This window comes from Idiotropiscis lumnitzeri, chromosome 9 (genome assembly GCF_059441095.1).
Source record: "Idiotropiscis lumnitzeri isolate Australia: NSW breed Sydney's pygmy pipehorse chromosome 9, RoL_Ilum_1.0, whole genome shotgun sequence".
Taxonomy (NCBI): Eukaryota; Metazoa; Chordata; class Actinopteri; order Syngnathiformes; family Syngnathidae; genus Idiotropiscis; species Idiotropiscis lumnitzeri.
In genome coordinates, this window is record NC_142399.1 from 2,395,586 (window position 1) to 2,416,132 (window position 20,547).

General features: G+C 42.5%; 2 protein-coding genes across 4 annotated transcripts; both read right to left on the reverse strand.

Annotated features, from left to right (window-relative positions):
- Positions 1 to 69: 69 nt before the first annotated feature.
- Positions 70 to 10,739, reverse strand: tarbp1 (TAR (HIV-1) RNA binding protein 1). Of its 2 annotated transcripts, XM_088304446.1 has the most exons (30): positions 10,479 to 10,618; positions 9,756 to 10,393; positions 9,125 to 9,231; positions 8,979 to 9,042; positions 8,722 to 8,870; positions 8,589 to 8,641; positions 8,394 to 8,491; positions 8,191 to 8,326; positions 8,013 to 8,109; positions 7,480 to 7,569; positions 7,243 to 7,384; positions 6,906 to 7,169; positions 6,616 to 6,713; positions 6,407 to 6,544; positions 6,114 to 6,337; positions 5,791 to 6,031; positions 5,533 to 5,721; positions 5,257 to 5,456; positions 5,110 to 5,181; positions 4,629 to 4,749; positions 4,299 to 4,406; positions 4,069 to 4,218; positions 3,717 to 3,803; positions 3,431 to 3,636; positions 3,276 to 3,357; positions 3,029 to 3,194; positions 2,762 to 2,947; positions 2,541 to 2,665; positions 2,158 to 2,294; positions 70 to 1,142 (listed from the first exon to the last, which is right to left on the reverse strand). In XM_088304446.1, exons 2-30 carry the CDS (start codon positions 10,330 to 10,332, stop codon positions 950 to 952), a joined length of 4,500 nt encoding a protein of 1,499 aa, XP_088160572.1. In that variant the 5' UTR covers positions 10,333 to 10,393; positions 10,479 to 10,618; the 3' UTR covers positions 70 to 949. The 2 variants fall into 2 exon arrangements, with proteins under 2 accessions (XP_088160572.1, XP_088160571.1); XM_088304445.1 differs by having other exon boundaries at positions 9,756 to 10,739.
- Positions 10,740 to 11,445: 706 nt separating this feature from the next.
- Positions 11,446 to 20,292, reverse strand: LOC148329814 (FERM domain-containing protein 6). 2 transcript variants are annotated; one of them, XM_088304742.1, is made up of 14 exons: positions 20,133 to 20,292; positions 17,312 to 17,455; positions 17,103 to 17,193; positions 15,926 to 16,005; positions 15,491 to 15,567; positions 15,146 to 15,341; positions 14,852 to 15,007; positions 14,651 to 14,716; positions 14,000 to 14,068; positions 13,748 to 13,922; positions 13,381 to 13,665; positions 12,981 to 13,103; positions 12,827 to 12,888; positions 11,446 to 12,661 (listed from the first exon to the last, which is right to left on the reverse strand). In XM_088304742.1, the coding sequence occupies exons 2-14, from the start codon at positions 17,387 to 17,389 to the stop codon at positions 12,449 to 12,451; spliced, it is 1,671 nt and encodes a 556-aa protein (XP_088160868.1). In that variant the 5' UTR covers positions 17,390 to 17,455; positions 20,133 to 20,292; the 3' UTR covers positions 11,446 to 12,448. The 2 variants fall into 2 exon arrangements, with proteins under 2 accessions (XP_088160868.1, XP_088160867.1); XM_088304741.1 differs by having other exon boundaries at positions 11,446 to 12,739.
- Between the last annotated feature and the right edge of the window lie 255 nt (positions 20,293 to 20,547).

Sequence of the window (20,547 nt, forward strand, 5' to 3'; positions counted from 1 at the left end):
AACTGCCAGCTGACCACGTGACCCGCCTCCAAATGTGGGCGGGGCACGGTGCAGAGAGTATACACAGGATTCAGGTAAACTTTTATTTCTTTAAACATTCCGACTTAAAATGTATATACAATATTTTTCACTTGTTTGTTTAAAAAAAAGGGAGGCAGACCACCCAGAAGAAACCTTCATAGAGGATGGCTGGAGCGGATACAAACCAGCAACCGAGAAACTGTAAGGCCTAATGTGGTCTTCCAATATATTTGTGTTCAAACAAAATATTAAACACTTAAATCGATCTAAAAAGAAACTGGCTTTGTGATTCACATAATTGTGAAATCACACAGTTGTAACTTGTCAAGATAAAAAGTAGTATTTTGGGGCTAAGACCAAAACATTTCAAAACTCTGAATCATATAAATGAGTAAATGTGAATGTAAACAGTTGTTTGTCAATGCGCTCTGCTAATGGCTCACGTCTCTTACATAAGTCAGCTGGGCTAAGGAGGACCACAGAAAGTGAAAGGGACCACGAGGGAGAATTAAAAAAAAAAAAGACATTGGCTCACATTAATATTTCAGAGTTTACCCAGTGGCATTGTTTTACATAAAAATATCAAGTCACTGATGACTGCTTTTTGAGCACAGCGTATTTTATACATTGTTTTTTAAAGTCCGAATTGCCTCAGTGGACAAGACAGTAAAAATTTGGATTAATGTTGCTCTTCGGCAGACAGGGAGATTGGTTTTATTATTTCAACACGATGCTCAGTGGAATACTTGGACGAGAATAAGCCGTGTTGAGCTCCATTTCATGACCCAATGAGGCACTGGAAATGTACGCGTGCAAAGCCCACCAACAAATGTAGATGATGAACAGGCTGATATGTTCACACGGCGGGGTTTGCATTTAGAATTGAATTTGGTGACCGTTAACAAGCAAACACCTTGGGACCGTCCTCTCATGTGCTTTGATTTGGTTCTTCAGCCATGTTTTGACTTGAGGTGCTGACAAGGCGTTGGCGAGTGTGCTCCCAGATGAGCAGGGCAGCGCTCACATGCACGTTGAGTGAGCGGATGACCCCTTGCTGAGGGATCTCCACGCACACGTCCAGCAGCTGGAGCAAGTTGGCGGGGATGCCTTCTCGTTCGTTGCTATGACGACAGGAACCATTTTAAGTAGATAGCATGGATATAGAAGTATATAAGTTACACAAAAATCAAGCAACATTGTGGTGTTGCTTTATAAAGAGAAGGCTGAAGAGGTGTACGGAACCTACAGTCGTAAGGTTGCATGCAGTGAATGTAAAGACGTAATGAGGGGAGCCTTCAATGAGTCTACAAAGGGCACAACACAGCGGGAAGTGACAATTTAATGATCTCTATTTATCCCGTGTGCAAGTGGGTGAAACGATTGCTCCAATTAAAAGAGGAGTGCAACAAAACAGAACATCTAAAGAGATATCGTGCCGTCTTCTTCCAAAAGGAGAACGAATTATTGAGTCTAAAAGTGTACATGATTGAAGTTAGATCAACTAAAGCGAAGTCCCTAATATGTGAATGAAACGACAATGCGCATCTTTGTGATGCTCCAAATAACATCAGGTCCCTGCTGTTGTCAACATTTTCTGCACTGCTATCCGGCGGGAGAGCCAATTACAGAGCAACATGTTCTGACAGAAGAGTGAAGGGCTCCCCTGGGAAAAAAAAAAGGCTGAACGGGTGAGTTCAAATTAAATAACGTCGGCAGCTCATACGTTTATCGAAATACAACTCAAGAGGTGAATGTGAAGGGGACAGAAAAACACGATTTGACAAGGCACGTGATGCGTAAATTCAGTTTTGAGAGAGTAAATCTGTCTTGTGTTGTGCTCACTGTGCGTAGGCGGGACTATTATTTTCTTTAACTGAATGGCATAATTTGGGATTGCTATGATGAACCTTTTATGTCATATGTGACTTAAAAAGGAGTACTTGAAAGTTTTTAGCCTCGTTTTTGCTACTCCACATTTTCTCCTACGTTCCAAAAAAAGGATTTGCGTTTATTGTAGACTCATAATTATATGATTATGCATTGGTGTGAATGTGAACCACAACAATTGAAATGCAAACAATTGTGTCATCTATCAATCGGAAATTGGCCTTTAGATTGAGTTGTTGTCGGTCATACCCAAGAAGTAGGAGAGTCTTCTCAGGAAACTGGTAGTCCTGAAGGCTCTGACTGTTGGATGTCTGCTCCACACCTACAATGCAATAGCCCTCACTCTTCTTTACCTGCAGGAAGTCTGCAAGCTCCAACGGCTTTACCTAAAAAGCAAATACACGCAGTTTAGAGAGCAGCACAAAAAAAAAAATGACAAAAGCCCCCAAAATACAACTTTATCCTCATCCCCAGAATATAACTGATGAGGAGATATACTGTACAGTGACGTCAGAATTTTTACTTTCTTTTCGCTGCTCATTTTTAATCAGTATCAAAACTGCTTTTGTATTGTACATTATTTGAGAAAGTTGGGCGTCAGGACTCGTGGAGTCAAATGTGATGCACGTTACCTCCAGGAGAGGGAGCCAAAGTTCAGATGAGACACTGAGGGACTGAAAGTGTTTGTCGCTGATGTGGCGGAGATTGTCCAGCACCAACGCACTGGCACCAAAGATCTCGCAGGTACGACAAAGACCTGCAACCGCACAAACAAATTCATTTTAGGGGTTTTACTCTCAGAGCTGCAGACGATAGATAGAGTTGCGCTGTTTTAGCGACACAGCGTGATGACCTCCGAGGTTCGTGGGTTTGTCGATGAGTGAAGCGACCACCAGCAGGGCACCGTGCTGTTTGCCAAGACGAGCTGCTCTTTGCTGCAGAACCATCTGAAGATCAGGGTCATGACCCTGGATGTCCAAACACCAGGGGGTTATTTTCTTCTGCACCTCTGCCCAGCGGTCCTCTTTGTCCTCCTCTCCTGGGAGGGACAAAATCGTGACCACTCCACCGAAAAGTATCAGATTACATTCAAGTGGCCTAGCGGCATGTGTGACTGTACTTTTATCCTGCTGGATCCAGTCTCCGGGCTGGAGCTGGCTCAGGTCGGGACTGGGATTCATCAAAGGAGGCACCTGGAAAAAGCAGGACAACTTCTCCAGCTTCCAGGGGGGAATCCACTCATCATCAGCCAACCCTGAAAGACTTGGAAAAGTGTAGAATATTGTCTGGGGAAAAAAAGAAACAAGTGTTGTCGTTTACATGCAAAATTACGTAACACAAATGTTTTCATGTATTTCCAAACTTACCTCAATGCTGTAATCTCTGATTGGATGAAAGGCACCAAAGAAGAAGTGCTCTTGAATCCTCGTCCAGTTCTTGTTGACATTCCTAAAAGTTAACAGACGTATTTTTAGCACACCACGTTGACACTTTTGCAGCTAGTGTAGCCTCATATTCCCACCCAGCGTTCTTCAAGGCCTCAGTCTGGTGCAGACACGCCTTAACCACAGCGGAAAGCCCCCTCAAACCATCAACCGTCTTCTCTTCTCGGACCTCTACCAAGCTCCAAAGCCGCTTCAAAGCCAGCAGGGCATAGAGGCGCACACTAAAGTTGTGGTGGAAACACCACTGAAGGCTGATGTCGAGTGCTTTTGCCAAATGCATATCCTTAATGACAAAGGGAAAGAAATATTAGAAGGACTGAGAAGTGATTTCACAGCTAGAGTAACATTTTGAAGATGTCTCACTGGATTGTTCAGGGTGGGAATGATGACGGCGAAATGCACTAGAACTGCCAGGAATGTGCAGATGCCAGTCTTGGTTCCTTCATGATTCTACGGAAAAGCACAGAAATAAATGCTATTTTTTTTAAACCATTCAATTTAGCTGTCATGACTTCAGCACACTAAACTAATAGCGGACAGTGCTCGTTCCTATTCTATTTCCATTGTTAAATGGGATTTATTTATTTATTTTTTTAAAACAAAGAATCAACTACTCAGGTTGCCAACACTCACGGTGTGTGGAAAGTGGGAGTTACAGTAAAAATAGCAAAGTTACGGTAAATCTAAAAAAAAAAAAAAAAAGGTGCAAGCTCACCATGTTGAAGCAGGCCCAGAAACTGTCAATGTGTTGAGGATAACGGACAAGAATCAGAATCATCGTCCACTCAATGAGGTACTTGACTGAAGCCTGGTTACTACAGAAGCCAGCCTCAAAGACACGGCTCAGTATGGAGGCCACAAACTCCTGCGTGCATTTACAAAAGCGGCAACATGTTATTCTTTGCCTGATTGCAGGTGTCACGGTCAACGTGTGAGTGACGTTACCTCGTTGAATTTGGGAAGCATCATGAGCACTGTTTGCCAAACTCTGTTTTTCACACGGTGTTGTAGAGAGTTACTCGAGATGCGCAATGATTTTGACACGTTCTTGTCCTGGAAAGAAAGTTTGACGGGAAGAGAAAATGTTTTGTTTTATGAGTTTCAACTGGTTGCAAATCAAATTGCGTGATTAGCGTGTGCTTGTCGCGAGATGAACACTTTATTGTGTGCACTACACTGTACATATGACACAATAAAATTAAAAAAAACATTAAGACTGAATTTCGAGTTACCGTAAATCGGTTTTGCTACGTTAACTAGCCTACCGGAAGTTACCTTTTCTAAGAGGATGACAGCAAGCTGCTCCATCAGTCGTTGGTGCAGATCGTTCGAAGCATCCAGACGACTGAGAAAAGCTAAGGTGCACATGCGAGGTAGTTGGTCATCTCTGTTGTCACTGAGAGACAAAAGCTTTTATTCAACATCTTGTTCACAACACTCTCACACACACACACACACACACACACACACACACACACACACACAAACACACGTAGACAAAATGTTCACCAAAGTTCCCACATGAAATTTAAATTTTCTCAAATCCGATTTAGATTAGATTTCAAGTTGTAGCCCTTTAACAGAGCAAACTAGTTGAGCCTAAACAAATTACAATGCTGGCTGATTGAACTCCATAATAACGACATTACACATCCTTTTTGACGTAGATGGTTCTTGAGAAAATTCAACAACCCAAGGTCACTAATTATAAATGGACCAATAAATGATCCGTCGTCACAAAAAGGCAGCAGCTCACCTGGCGACCACCGAATTGGTGGCACACGCGGCACCAAGCTGCTCCACGTATGCCTGGACATCTTGAACAAGCCTATGGAAAAAAAAAAAAAGGAAATGAATCGCTGAAAGAAATGAGAAGCAACAAAGCGTAGGTCATCATCTGTACCGCTGATCTTGCCTGAACACCGGTCCGTAAACGCAGCCTTCAGCCAGAATATTGATGTGGCTAAAAACACTGGAGAAAATGCCGTCGTCTTCGTTACTATTTTGCGGACTAGCAGGCAACCATGTGTGACAACAGTGTTGAAGCAGGACACTAAATACGCCATTCTTGGTCTCAGACAGTTCCATGATCTCAGCAGCAATCTACCCCCCCCAAAAAAAAAAAACCATCAGGAATCAATCCAAAAAGTATTGGAAATACAGTTTTCGGGCCGATCACCTGTTTCACTGTCGTAGTCAGCAGTGGGGCCTGCCTGTCTGTGAGCAGCAGCATTGTTTGGTGGAAAGCCATAGAAATGAAGCCTTTGAGGGCAGGCCAGAAGTCATGGGCGTTGTTGCTGAGCCCGTGCACTAGCTCCCAGCTCCGACTCACGGCATCCACACAGAGAGCCTCGTCTTCACGCACTAACTGGGATCACGTCACACTTCAACACCAGGCACCATCTTCAAGTCTAAACTCAAGCACGCAGAGACTCACTTGCGGCAACACCGCCTCCATGAAAGCGAGAACAGGCAGGACCAGGTCGCTGGGTAGCAGAGCCAGCGCGTCCATGCAGCAGCTCAGAGTGGCGACGACAGTCCCCGTGTTTTTGGTGGGCTCGGAATCCCGAAGCCCGAGTGTTTTTATAAGGAAAGTAAGGCAAATCCACTGATCCCGCATGAAGTGGGCAGCTGTGCGACCCCAGTCCTGCAGGAGAGGGACTTGCCCACCTTCATTACTGAGAAAGAACGCGCGTGGCACTTTTATCATGACAAGGCAAGTGTGTTCAACAGTCTTTTCAGATGCTCTTCGTCACTGACCTCAAGCTGTCTGCTGCGTGAGGTTTCAGGAGCCTCTCATTGAAGCGTCCCAGAGGTGAAGGACTTTGCCAGGGAGACGTCGCTGGCTTGTAGAAGTGCTCGTTTAGTTGTTTTAGAAGAGAAAAAGTCTCGGGGCTGATTGTCTGCTGCTCCATTAGGTGACATATCATAGCAAGCGTTGCCATAGCAACTGCTTTGGCCACCTGGTTTGCCACTGACGGGAGCTACCGAAACAAGAATGATGAGTATGTGAATAAGTTGAAAGCTAGCAATAATAATTTATTGCTTCCAACCTGCTGGGTCGGTTCTCGCAGGATGCTGAGACTGGACTTGATGAGTTTAGGAACGCAAGCTTGTTGAATTGTAGAACTGTGCATGGACAGCTGCTTCAAGACACACAAATAGAGCTCGGCTCGCTCCACGTCACACAACTGCACAAAAACAAAACAAACAATTTGTATGTTTGGACGGATGTTGGGTGGAGACTGTTTTTTTTTTTTACCTCCAGAAGTTCCCCACACAGACGCCTCATGATAAACTCCTGGATTGAATCGATACACTGAAAAATGAGTCTCTCCAAAGCAGCTGCCACTTCATCCACTGAAAAAGAAATGATATTTGTTTCAATATATTTGGTCCAAATTTGAGGACAAAAATCGGATTTTTTTGAAAGAATGATGTGTGCTGATAACGTCCTTCATCCTCGTGTTTTCTGATTGTTGTATTCAATTCAAGTAATTCACTGCACAGTCATGTTTTTCTTTCCGTCTGCGGACCATCAGTAAGAATCACCATTATTATCCAAACCACAGGCTTTCGGTGTTTCTCTGAGCTGGAGCAGTCGGAGGACAAGCTGAAAACTCTTGTCGCTCTTCTTCAAGGGCATGTAGATGTTGGTGCCGACCCGGCTCAGAGTGTCCATCAGAGGGGACATTAGCGATTGGAGGTTGTCACCAAACTTTGATCCAGGTTGACTCCTCTCAATGTCACTGAACAACAGAATGGATCTGGACAACTTGTCTGCCTCTTTGGGGTCAGGCAAGCTATGTGTCTGACCTACAAAACATAATTAACTCATTAAAAAAAAAAAAAGCCAAGATTTTGAAAACGTGCTCCCTTCCAAACTTACCAGTGCATACTGGAACACTTAGAAACGCGTGTAATTTGCCTTCAACGTATGCTTTTATGGTTTCCTCGCTTGAGGCAGCACCATCTCCATCACTTGGCATCTTCCTAAAATTGCCCTCATTGCTCGAGAGCCAAACACACACCTCCAAAAGAAACACACGAGGCGGCGACAGGTCTGTTGAGTCAACTGTTGCGAACAGCTCAAGTTGACGAGTTTAGCAAAAACAAGACAGCATACCTCATTCCAAAGTGCTGTGCCTCGACAAAGTGACTCATCCGCCCGGAAATTGCCCAGGAAGGTAAAGATGTCATCGAGGCTCACTGTGCTCTGAAAAGTATATTAATATATCTCGGTTAGAAAGTTCAGAATATATACATTAATATTATGACATTGGGCCATTCATCGCGTGAGCACTGACTGATTGAATCATTTTTGGTGCACGGAATGCATTTTTAAGTGAAGTTGTAAGAACGTAGTCATTAATCGGTGAGTATGTCGGCTAAACGTCAATGCATTTTAAAACTTTCAACAGCAAGGAGAAAAAAAAATGCATATGCAGTTTTACACTTGTAAACTGAATCTACGCTTGGGCCTTTGTGGCTTCTTGCATCCTTTCACCGTGCTTGAATAAGTTTTCTCTCGGTACTCCAGATTTCTCCCACATTACAAAAACAATGCATACTTGGTTATTTTTGCGACTAGCTGGAATAGGCTTGTTCATCCGAGATCAGGATATTCACAACAAATTGAACAGAATATGCTTCGCTTACCACGTCTATGAGACAGAGGGCGCTCTTCAATAAGAAGCACTGAGCTGCGCCTCTCAGGAGGACTTGATGGGTGATCATGGTGCAGCGTAGCACCTCCCTGTGCATGGCAGACCAAACATACAATTAATCTGCACTTCAACCTTCAAACTAGTATTTTCCTTCATAATGCGGTGCAAACCTGAGGGCGGTGAGCCCATCGATTGCCAATATTGGGTTTGGCGTGAGTTTGGACAGGGCCTGAGAGATGAAAAGGAGCGGTACTGCACACCAGTGCTTCCATCCAAGCTGCTGGATCATCTGCAGCAGAACGTGGCCTGAAAAGCAGACACCATTTTAACAGAAGAAAGGCTGGGAAAAAGCATACCCGTTAAGTGTTTGTACCTCTGTCCTCTGCTGGGAGGCTGCTGAAGAAGGTCTTCAAGAAGATTTGGAGTTTAACTGCCAGCTCGGGGCAGTCCCCAACACGCTGGCCACCTGCCCTGGAGAAAAAGACAACAATTAATCACAACAGATTTAACATTAGAAACCAAATGTAATCCAGTTTAAATATATTCATGGATGAGTTTAGAATCTCACTTGCAGAAGAGCGACATTTCTGATAGAACGTCCATAAAGGGCCCAACAACAAACTAGGAAGCAGATTAGAGCAGTTTAACCACAAATGAAGCAGTAGTAAATCAAGCGATATGAAGTATGCACGAGCGTTCACCTGAGAAAACGCTGAAGCAAAAGACGGCTGTTGAAGGACTTTAAGTTCAAGAAGGTGACAGACTCCGGCTCGCATTAAGGTTTTATTCTCACTGTGAAACATCCGCTGGTACACACACAGCAGCCATGAAGGGTGGAAGAGATCCTGACCTACAAACACACAACAGTACATTAGCGAGTGCGCAAAATAGCCGTGGCCACATAGTTGCGTTTATTTATTGGAAGCACACAATCATTTTAAAGAGAAAACACCAATACCTTCATTCGCTGTAGTTTGGATAAGAGAGTCAATTCTGTTCAGAACTGGGCGGACAACATGGACCTGCATATAAAGAAAAAACAATTATTCGAGTGGCGATGACCCTTAACGTGAATCATCATCATCATCGGAATGTATTTTGGACCTGATTTTCCTCCAACGTCTCCATCACCAGCACATAATCCTCCCAGAACTCTGTGAGCATCTTGCTGCTTTTGGTTGTCCATTTGAACAAGATTTCCTCACCATTCCCTTCAATACAAGAACGAAAGAAAGTGGTTGATTTGATGACAGAAAGCTCCGGTATACCTGAACAATCGAAGGAGATTTATTACGTTTAAGAGTAAACATGGAGCACTCACTCTTGCGCCATGCCTATGGAGAAGCAAATGAGCATTTATTCAATATCCAAGAACCCCAACTTAAGGTCCTTGAACTAGTACGCTCTCTGTACTCACTAGCAAAACAATTCAGTGGACTAGTAGAATGACTACATCTTACTAGTGTTTTATCCCCACGACTTGTGGCACTTTAGGTCGACTTGTACGAATTTAAACCATACTATGCAACACTAGTAGTAGTACTATAAGGCACAACTTGAAGGCATATGTCATGCACTAGTGGTCTTTTGCAGCCGACTGATAGCATAAAATGCCCAGTTAGTTTTTGCCGCACTAGAAGCATGTAGTTGTCCCATGAGTATCGCAGAGCTGTCCTCCTGATGTGCAAAAATGTCACACAATTGTGCAAAAAGCAAGACAGTCGTTTGATTTTACCTTGTTGTGAAGGACAGTCGACTTCGTGCTCCTGTGACGATGCAACAAATCTTTTGAGCAGGTACAGTGCCCTCTTACGGGAGATGCTGTCTCGGTGGATAAGTCCGTCCTGAAACACCCGCCAGAGGCGGAGACAGGTCCGGGGGTCTGGCTCAGTAAGTGTCAGCAAATGGGCTGACAGGGCGGTCAAACACAGCAGTGTTCGCTCAGTTGCAACAGGTGTGCGCTCCGATTCGTGCCACGAGCACAGCTCGCTCAAAGTCTGTTTTAGGATGCTGCCGTGCATTGCATCATTGCAACCGCCCAGCAGGGCTAACATGAGCCGGACGGTTACCCGGGAGAGCAACCCGTCTGAAAGAGTTCTAATGCCTGACAACACGCACGACAAAATGCTGGAAGTGAGTTGCATGTCTCCAGTTAAACAAGGTAGGATGGCGACCAGGACTTCACTAGCCACCTCCACACTGAGTCTCTCCACGCCGGATCGGTCATCCTCTGACAGCCGGAGCGAAGGCAGGACTCTCAGGGCGGCTCGACCCGCCACAGACGGGTCACATAACCGTACACAGATGGCCATAAGTTTGCAGACAGCTGCTGTACTCTCCCTAGCCCGCACACCTTCCGTTTCTGTTGATATCCTGGAGAGAAGAGGCAAACAATGCGTCCAAATGATAGATTCTGTTTTATCTAGCATAATTTGTCTTTTTGCGGTTGTCGACGAACTTGTTTCTGATTGGACGACAATTTGCTCGAGTCCTTCAATGAAAGCTGTCAGCGCCTCAACGCGCTCCATCTCCGGCCACACGTCAACTGGCCAGCACAGGGAGTCAAACAGAAGCTCGTAGTCAGGAGAGGTGGACAAGATTGCATTAATTAAAAATGAATTCATTGTAGTTAACCCCAAAAACGCCAACAGCTATGATAAACCAACTAGTACGTTACAAAAAAAAGTGTCCAACTGGATTTCCTCGCAGCACGTTTACGATCTGGATAATTGTAAACTTCCGGGGACGTCATAACAAAGTCTCGCGAGAGTTTGTCGGATTTCCAGCGACAAGACAATAAACACAAAAGACAGATACTGATATTTTTTCTCAAACAAGACGAACATTTGTCAGACAAACATTCTTAAATGATGGAACAAAATTGTAAGAAACAGTTGAGCTTTTTTATGTAACGTGGCACACGTGCGTGATGAACACAGCAACACGAGTTATGCATTTTTTACTTTTGAATAAGATGAGTGCTTCTCAATTATTTTCTGCTATGCACCCACAGGAAGAAGAAAATACTTCGCGCCAAGCAACCCTCCCCGAGCATCAAAGAAAAGTACAAATAGAAAAATAAACAAATGTAGCTCAATTAATCTGAAAACTTCGTCAACGTGGTAGATGCTCAATAACACTAAGTTTGTCTTGAAAGTTCTACTGGGGGTTCTCTGCCAGGAAGACCGTCTGGAAGAAAAGCTTCCGTCATTACTACCCTCACATGACCAACGCAGTCTGGGAGGGTGCAGAAAGAATGACATACCCTTAAATCAGCAGGTCAACAAGTCCCAGGTTATTAAATAGTTTGTAACTTTTTGAATGAAATATACATTTAGGATTCCATCATAATTGTGCGCACTTCTTTATGTATGAACTTTTCTCCCATGTGCATCAGAGTTCACACATAATAAACAGACAACATATTTAATGTAGTAAAATTTATTTTTGCTATCATAAAAAACAATGCTTTAGATTAAAATGCTTCAGCATTGGGAGTTATCCGCAGGTTGGTCATAAATTACTGGAATAGAATTTTAAGTGTTTAATCACTAGCATTCCTTTCAAGTGAGGTCATGCTGGCAAACGTTCTTTTGCATACTAATGAGCATTTTCAAAACTGTCTAAATATCTCTGGGGGAAAAAATAATTTGACAGAAAGACTCTCTTGTTTTGAGGTTACATAATACAAAATACTGCAGATTAATTGTAAATGTCACGGTTACAGAAATAGAGGCTTTGCAAACAGTTCTGCTGCAATTATGAAACCAGTAGAAGAGTAGAAGCATTTGGAGACTTTGGCTGAATGGTTTAGAAGCTGTTCAGAAGTTTCCTTTTCCACACTAGTTGCTACATTTGCTGAGGCAGAATAATAGGAGATGGATGACCAAGCACGCTGTAGAAAATTGGAGTGTAAAATATTACTGAGGAACATTATTGTTGGCACTGTGACTTATGGCTATTTTCAGCACATAACAAGCACATTACAAATGTTCTGACAGTGCTGGAGTTGACAAATAGATTAATGGAGATTCCGTTTGATAAATATCAAAAGATCACAACATAAAAACTTTTTTGCCCTTAATGTCAACCTCTTAAGAGATTGCTGGCACACAAAACAAACCTTGATCGATTTTTCTTTCTTTCTCTTTTTTTTTCTTCTTTTTAACGCAGTAGCTTAAATGTCAAAGTGAAATTGTGGATAATATGTACAAAAAAAAAAAAAAAAAATCAATAAATATGCCACTGACAAAGAAATGTTTCTGGTAAAAACTCGGAATTGTAGGAGTAAAATAAACAGACATTAAAAATGAGGTGCCCACTGTTGTCACCAGGACCACATAAAAAAAAAAAAATAAAAAAAAAAAAACTCCATCGGTAACTTTCATCCCACATAAAAAAGGCAAACGTGAGACCCGCTGTGTTTGTTCACAGGATGAACTCCAGGAAGTGCTCATCTGCCAGCAGGTCAAGTGACAGGCAGTTGGTAGACCTGCGACCGTAGAAGGAAGGTTTGGCTTGACAGTGCAAAAAAGGGTAATAATTGTGAACCACGGGCGTCTTTGTGTCCGCTGAGGTGTCCGAGAGGCCAAAGGTGTAGCTGTGTGAAGAATCCGCTGGCAGTGTGGTCCCCAGGGGTGCCTGAGGTGGGAACAAACTCACATCATCAAGACTATGGCTGTGCCGGTCCGCACAAGCATGCAATCTAGTTTCCCCCACCTAAAAAAAAAAAAAAAAAAAAAGACAAACATGATCAATGCCTGTTAAAAAAAAATGGAAGAAATTGGCAAAAAATATCAAACGTACCTGGATACCGGTACTATCGACAATTAGATGTTCATTGTTGTCAGGGAGGCACACTTTGCTCTCTGTAGCAAACGTAATACAATGTGTGTTACTGGTATCTCAAAAAATAAATAGAACACACATTACTGAATGCTCACATAATAAAAATTTTCACCTGGCGGGTTCGACTCAGAGGTAAGTGTGCAATCAACCGACACACCATCGAGAAGATCAGCCAGCTGGAACATCTCATTGGGATAATCCTCAAGAACTTCCTGTCTGACATCGGCCTTCATTTCTGGAAAACAATAGCGGTCTGTATCAAAATTACGCACTGCGGCCAACTGACATATTTCACCTCCAGATGGATCTTTTTACAAAGGGTAAAGGGATTGTAATCATTTCCTCAAAGTACACAGGTACGAGTTCCAAGGTCAATTTCATTCTCCAGTATTTGACTCCACCTTCCAACACGAAGCCATGGCTTGTGAAATTCAATTACTTTGTCCCATCATTCTTAATCCTTGAAAAGATTCCAGTATTTTCGTCAATTTGCGTGTATGTAAACTTCTCACCTTGCTCTTTCCACTCCTCATCCCTAATCTGAGCTTTCCTGCCGCTGCCGAGGCCAGACGTGGAGGAGCTGACTTGGCTGGCTGCAGAGTAGGAACACTTCTCTGCCTTCTGTTCCGCTTCCTCCTCCATGGAGGTCATCTCTGTGGAGATGCTGTGCTGGAGGGTGTCGGCTTCGATGCCCGAGCTGCTGGTGGAAATGCGGGACAAACCCGGGCTGCTCTCGCTGCCTGCTGGGTCCAAGTCCAGATCATCACTGATGTAGGACTCTCTGTAACGCTTTTTTTCTAAAACAAAGTGGACAAAAAAAATTCTGGTCCTAAACAAAGAGATGTGAGTGGTCGCTGTAGGAAATTGCGCTTCTCGTACCTTCACTCTCCTCCAGCTGCCGGAGGTGCTTGAGGGCAGGCTGGAGGCTGAGGTAGATGCGATGGCTGCGGCTCAGGTGCAAGAGGAGGTGCCGAGAGCGGAATGACGACCCGGTGTAGTAAACAAGCTTCCTGGCGGAGGGCAAGCCATCCGGTTGAATCTCAAATTTCTTTCCCTAAGCAGAAAATTACAAAGTAAGCAGTCAATACCAACTAAACACCACTTGCATAAAGAGAGAATAGAAATGATTACCAGGAAGGTGAGTCGTCCCACATTGGACCAGGGGAAGTCATACATTAAGTGTCTGATGTTGTTTGCTTCCTACAGAGACACAATACAATACAATTTGATTTTTATAGCGCATTTCACAACAGACAACACAACCATGTCAATGCACTGTGAAATGTATATTCTCTCTCTCTCTCTCTCGCTCGCTCTCTCTCTCTCTCTCTCGCTCTCTCTCTCTCTCTCGACATAATCCTACTAACATACAAACAACATCGCAAAACATATCCTTCCCTGTGTGGTTAAAAATATTTTAGGGTGTGTGATTATAAATTAAAATCAGAGATTACTTGAACATTTTCCGATGGCCTCTTAAACATTGAGAGGCCAAGGGTGTCTTGTAGTATCTCATGGTCCGTTGGAGCTTTAATCAGCCAGACCCCAACACTCTAATCCCCCCCAGATGGTCCCAGATGGACACATCAAACAAGTGACGCATTTGGCAGACGCCAAGTATCTGCTGATGCGCTGTTGCTGGTGGCTACCCACACATTCCTTACACGTTTGCTAAGGTTTGAACAGGTCACGGATCCAAAGCGCGAATCTCTGAGTCAAGTCCCATTTTTCTGTTTTGCACGTCACGTACAAGCAGCGGATTACCAACCCGTTCGTACGTACCTGATAAACCTGCATTCCTCGCAGGGTCAGGCCCAGTACTGCCGTTCCCCTCTCTTCCTTCTTGTCCTGAACACATGAATGATGAGATGTCTGAGCAGAACAGATAAGATTGAGAGTCTGGCTAAATCTCCATCTGAGGTGACTTTTAAACACTGGATGGTGGCTAGGAACAGTTAAAAGGGTTTGTCCTTGACTCATGACCTTTTGCAGTCTGTAAAATGTGACAGGTACGTCTTCGAGTCGACATGACTCTCGGATGAAGAGGAGAATGGCATCACGTGCCGACATGCCACACAGGTCCTGGTGCACTTTGGGACCGTGGCAGAGGAGATAGTTCAGGCCCCGCTTGGCAATTATCTAGAGAAATGGAAGAAAGGAAAAAATGTGTTTGATCCAGAGATCACGTTCTAATAAAAATAACTTTTTATATCTATCATTATATATAATGATTAAAAAAAGGCAAACGAAATTTCAAATAAAACGCATGTTGTATACCCAAGGAGGAAAGTACTCTTTGGGTTCGAAGTAAGGGGCACTCTCTTCCCCTTCCTTGGGCAGCTGGTGGTCGCCCAGATCTGCCTGCATGGCGCAAGCGGCGAGCTGGAAATACACCTCCTCCTGTTGACGGCATTCGGAGCGTAAGACCCGCTCGCGCAGGTCAGAGTAGTAGAGATGGCGTGCCTTGCGTTCACTGGTACCGAACACAAAGAAATGAAAACATGACGAGTCGGGTTGCACAAGGTGTCAGTAAGGAGGACCAAGATGGATGGTGTACAGTAAGAAGAATAACACATAAAAGGGAAGCTTGTCAAGACCAAGTACACATGTGAGGGGACATACCTAATAAGTCTGCCATTCTCAACATAGTACTGCACTTTAACGCAGAACACGAGAGGAAAGGCTCGCTTCTCAAAAACCTACGGGAATAAAGACGATGATTATTTTGCATTTCCTCCAATAAAGTTTAGGGATTTATTTTTTAGGTGTATGCCACTGAAATGGGATGCCACAAATTTGGAACTAGAAATATAGATTGTAGACGTACAACATGCATGTTCAACAGAAAAATTATTTTCCAATTCTAAGATCAGTTCAAATGTAAACTGTTAACAGTCCTTTATTCCCCCCCTCCCTCCAAAAATAATTTAAAGAGATCTTTAGTGTTGTACTACTAACATTTAAAATGAATGAAACTGAAGTTTATTATTTACTACAATAAATAATGCCAAAGGGTAGGGAAAAAAACATTGATGAAACTTTCTCAAGCGTCCTCACCTTTCCGGACTCTTGCTTCCATTCTTTGGGTAAGTAGTTGGTGAGCTTCTCCTCCATGTCTAAAAATATGCGCTCATTGTCTGAGCAGAAGAAAGACAACCAGGAAACAAGCAGACAGTTAGCAGGCAAACAAAACAAAAATGCAACCAGGCAGAAAATGTGCACAACAATGGGCTTAATTGGGGTGAAAGACAAAAAGACGGCCTTATTTCTTAGTTAGCGAGAGAGGCAGCTATCTGGCTTAGACTCATTACGACCATTTTCGCCTGAGATAGTTGTAGAAATTCTCATTCGGAAGAGAATTTGCCCACTATGCTGAGAAGAAGGTGCTGGTATCGGTTTCTGCTTGGTCCTATGACTCAAGACATGGGCATTTTCTTTCTTTTTTTTTGGTCAATCTTATCTCTTTTGTTGCATAGCTGAATAATGTTCACCGAGCTGTTTCACAACTTGTTCTTGTCAACATCCATCAATTCGGAGGAGTTTCTCGACCACTTTGACTCATTCGCGGCTCAAGTTCTTGAGTTAGAGTTGAGTCATTAGAAGACCACCCCACCTCCTCCACTTTGTCCCTTTTTAGCCCCGCAGACTCCCACCCGGCTCATCAATCCATCCCTCCCCTCCGTGGAGGAGAAGAATGCAAGGGTGCATTCCAGGCTTAATGAAGTTAATATTGCAGGAATCCCAGCCCGAGTGATCGCTGAACCAACACCACAAAAACAAAAGACTGCTTGTTACAGAGGTGCGCCACATGAGATTTCCAAGGCATCTCAATGCATTTGAGCAAGCAAGAAAGAACGAATACGGGAAAGTCGAAATAACAACATTCACTTGTGTAGACACGGGAGACGCGAAAGAAAAGCTAATGCTTTTCGGGAAATTTGTCAGTTCCATAAGCATTTAAAGGATGAAGTAGTTGTTTTGATTTTTCTCATCATTTTTGTGCTTTTTTTTTTTCTTAGGATGCCACCCGAGTAGGGACCAATGACGGCAAACAGGAAAGACTTATTTTGACAGAGTAGTGGTTGTGTAGTGTATGCACGTGCCTGCTCAGTACAATATAGTTTAAGGGATTAGTTAACACAAATAAAAATAATGAAACATGGAAAGCAGATTATTATTTGTCCTAAAGGGGATCTTGCAGTTCTCAAGATCAGTGAAGAGTGAGTGGACGTACCTCGCACCACCGTGAGGCCAAACAAGTGCATTTCTTTGATCCCAAGAAGTTCTGCCACCTGATTGAAAACTTCTTGCCCCGTAGCTTTTGGCTGGAGCGAGAGAGCCACATAGAACTGTGTTTATGATCATCCCATGATTATAGATTGCCCAAAAAAATTAAATAAACATTTCAGAGGCAGATAATTATGACATTGGAGGCAAACTCACCCCGACAGGAATCTCCAGCTGTCTTTTGTTGGGAAGAAGAACACAAATGTTTCTCTGTTGCTTTACTGAAGACGTCATTGTGTCGCAACTCTGTCGTTTGTTTAAACCTCCTAGCTGATCCACGACACTTTACCCATATCAGATCTTTAAAAAAAAAAAAAAGATGACGCCCGAGTGAGATCAGCAGAGGAAAAACGAATTGACTAGCACATTACGCAGCACTCCTTTTATAACGGTCCAAGATTTGCCTCTTACAGTCTTCTGTGACTTTACGACTCAGTCATTTCATTGATTTATTGTCTTGTGTGTCACAGGAAAAATACATCAGTACTTAATCCATCACGGAGATGATCTCAACAAAGCTTGCCGACAGAAAAAAAAACAACTTCAACATCACTTATCCAAGCGTATCCAACAGAAGGCTATGGTACAAATGGTTATTGGTCCAATCAATAAGCAAACTAAATAAGTGCATAAAACGGACAGAAATGTGAAACAGGTCATTTTGCAAATAGTAATCATGACAGATGGAGGAAAAATAAATCTATTAAGATACGGAATATTTGATCTAGTTGTGCAGTTGCGAATAGAAGTGAATAGAGAGGTGCCGAAAAACTTAAACGCTGCTCATAATACGGTACTTGAAATTTTCGAGAAAGTGCTTGCCTTAAAGCTAAAGAAAATTGATAATGTGAGACAGGTCTGTTTCTATTTCCCCTCGGACATCCTTAAGGTGTTTAAAGACTCATCTAAATTAAAGTTAAACGTGATCACCAATAATGTTAAAATGTCACTTCACACATTGCCTGCACAGTCAATAAAGGTTCTATCATGGCAACAGATTTGACCAAGTGGTCGCTTATTTCTAATTCCATTATTTGAAATGGGAGAAAAGTCTCAGATTGGATTCTGCTCAGAGGTTCCAGAGTATTAAAAAGAAGCCTCACCTGAAGTTTGGCCTTCATGATAATTCCCTCAAGCCCCAACTGGTACATGGCTCATCTGATTAAAGTCTTACGGTGAATTAATCACTTTAATTACTGCCGTGCTCTGACTCTGATCCCTTTAAAACCTCCTTTTGACAATAAACAGTCAGAAGCAAAAAAAAAAAAAAGCGGGAACAGATCATTGGAAACTCGAACACCTGCTCATACACTTCCTGTACTTCTTCCAAGAAAGGATGAAGAAAAAAACATGGAAAGTAAAACATAGATAAAAAAAATTTACAATTACAAACTAAATATAGTAAAGTTCCTCCATGTCTTGCTTTACAATACTTCTTATTCGCAACAGTTCTAGACTCGGAGAACTTAGCGTTACCAAATTTGACTTATGGACATGTTCAAACAGAGTCTCGCTCACATTAAGGTGTCACGACAAACAGTCGTCCAAAAACCTGAACTTCCAGTAACATGAAAATCTGACTCGCTCATTGTGACAAGTCACACAATTAAATCTCAAGTTTATTCAACGCAAGATAAGGCGGCACACATCTTCATTCAAAATATTGTGTCAAATACACTGTTAACAAATCTTTTTAAGAAAAAAACATTTTTTACTCTTTAAACAATAAACGACACAATCAATGTGCAGTCATGGTTAAAAGGGAAAAACACAGGGAAAATACAGACTTACTTTAATAATGAGCAGTATTAGTTCACTAAACTCTAGATTACTTCAAACTCAGGGCTTTTTCCACCTCAGGAAATTGCCTAAATTGGATTGGAAGTCGGGACCAGAAAAAACCCAAACAAAACAAAAACACCACAATTGGAATGCCATACTGACTGATCTGAACTGAACCATGAGATTATTTTCTCTCCATCTTCAACAATTCAAATCAATGTCGTGTTTGTTTCATTGGAGTCTACTCCAAACTTGCATATTTTTTCCCCCTGTTGACATAACTTGAGTTTGGCCAGAAATTAGAAATACCGTTACGAGATACAATTTTGAATACTGCAAAAGAGAGGAAAAAACGAGTTGAAAGGGGTTGCTTGGCAGCTCTAAACATTCCTCAAGTGGGAAAACACCCACTTTATCCTCCACTGAAAAGGATGCAGGAGGAGGTCCTACTGGGGGCGTACAAAGGTGTGGACCCTTTATAAAACAGGAGAATACTAAATGTGAGATCTCTATCAATCTACTGTCAGGAAGGTTTTTATTTAAACTAATTTAGATGCAGTCAATGAAGTACAACCCACTTTAGGCTTGGATACACAACGAACGCACGCAACAACAGTCTATGTGACCATCTGAAGTAAATTTACAGTCAAAGTGCAGATAATTTAGGCCCAGTCATCCCCCAGCTTGTTGATGAACAGAATCAAATCTGGCTTCACATGTGTCAATTGCCATCTGCATGCTCATTTAATACCCTTCCAAGACTGTTGTAATCCCTACTGCAGGAAAAACAACTCCAATGCACCGTTTTTTTTTTGTTTTTTTTTTGTGCGTGTGCGTGTGAACGCCAACTGTTAACTAAACTGAACGAAACACGTCTGGATGGGAAAAAGGAAAGAAAATGGTGCACCTGTCAAATAATATTATATTCAACTGGGAAACAATACAAATTAATCTAAACCCAATTTAGATTGTAACCACGAATTTAATTGTTCTATATTCATTACACATGGATACGTGTCAAATATAAGATAGTTTTGGGTATGTAGTAACAAGTACAATTTAAAATGATCGATAAAAGTAGGAGTAGCGTGGGATGTATCAAACCGGTTCGACTCAACGGTAACAGTCAGTAATGGTGCAATCCGAGCGCAACAAGTGCAAAACTTTAACGTAACATAAACTAGTAGAAACTCACCCGGGCGTCACATGTCGTAGTTGAGTCTCATGTTTTTACATACAACTTGATCCGGTGACGGCTAAACACATTCCATCTTTTCTTCACCCCGTTTTTTTAATGTCAGTTAAATACATACATGTGCTAAAAAGAACTGAACTGTACACGCCAGACCATAGCGTGTGACAGTGTAGGTCGGACTTAAAAAAAAAAACACAGCCTACAGGAGTTGATTTGGACTGTACCATTGTAAAGACTTGAGGGGAGTAATTCCGTTTTGCCGTTCTATATTAAATATATTATTCGAAGAAAGTTACCAATACAATTTGTGTTAACCCTGAAATATAAACCAGGTGTAAAGCAACAGTTGTTTAATGTATATTGTGGATTCAAATAATATTTTTTTATTATGATTCTAAACATGTACCTCGTGTAT

What these genes read in the sequence shown, in the direction of transcription:
- tarbp1 (XM_088304445.1), bottom strand. Translation starts at nt 10,644, where the DNA reads ATGAATTCATTTTTAATTAATGCAATCTTGTCCACCTCTCCTGACTAC. An exon ending in CACGCAGCAGACAGCTTGAG is followed by an intron (nt 6,032 to 6,113) that starts GTCAGTGACGAA and finishes GTTCTTTCTCAG; the next exon opens with TAATGAAGGTGGGCAAGTCC. An exon ending in AAGACTCTCCTACTTCTTGG is followed by an intron (nt 1,143 to 2,157) that starts GTATGACCGACA and finishes CTGTCGTCATAG; the next exon opens with CAACGAACGAGAAGGCATCC.
- LOC148329814 (XM_088304741.1), bottom strand. Translation starts at nt 17,389, where the DNA reads ATGACGTCTTCAGTAAAGCAACAGAGAAACATTTGTGTTCTTCTTCCC. An exon ending in GCAGCTGGAGGAGAGTGAAG is followed by an intron (nt 13,666 to 13,747) that starts GTACGAGAAGCG and finishes ACTTTGTTTTAG; the next exon opens with AAAAAAAGCGTTACAGAGAG. An exon ending in TGAGGAGTGGAAAGAGCAAG is followed by an intron (nt 13,104 to 13,380) that starts GTGAGAAGTTTA and finishes ATTGTTTTCCAG; the next exon opens with AAATGAAGGCCGATGTCAGA.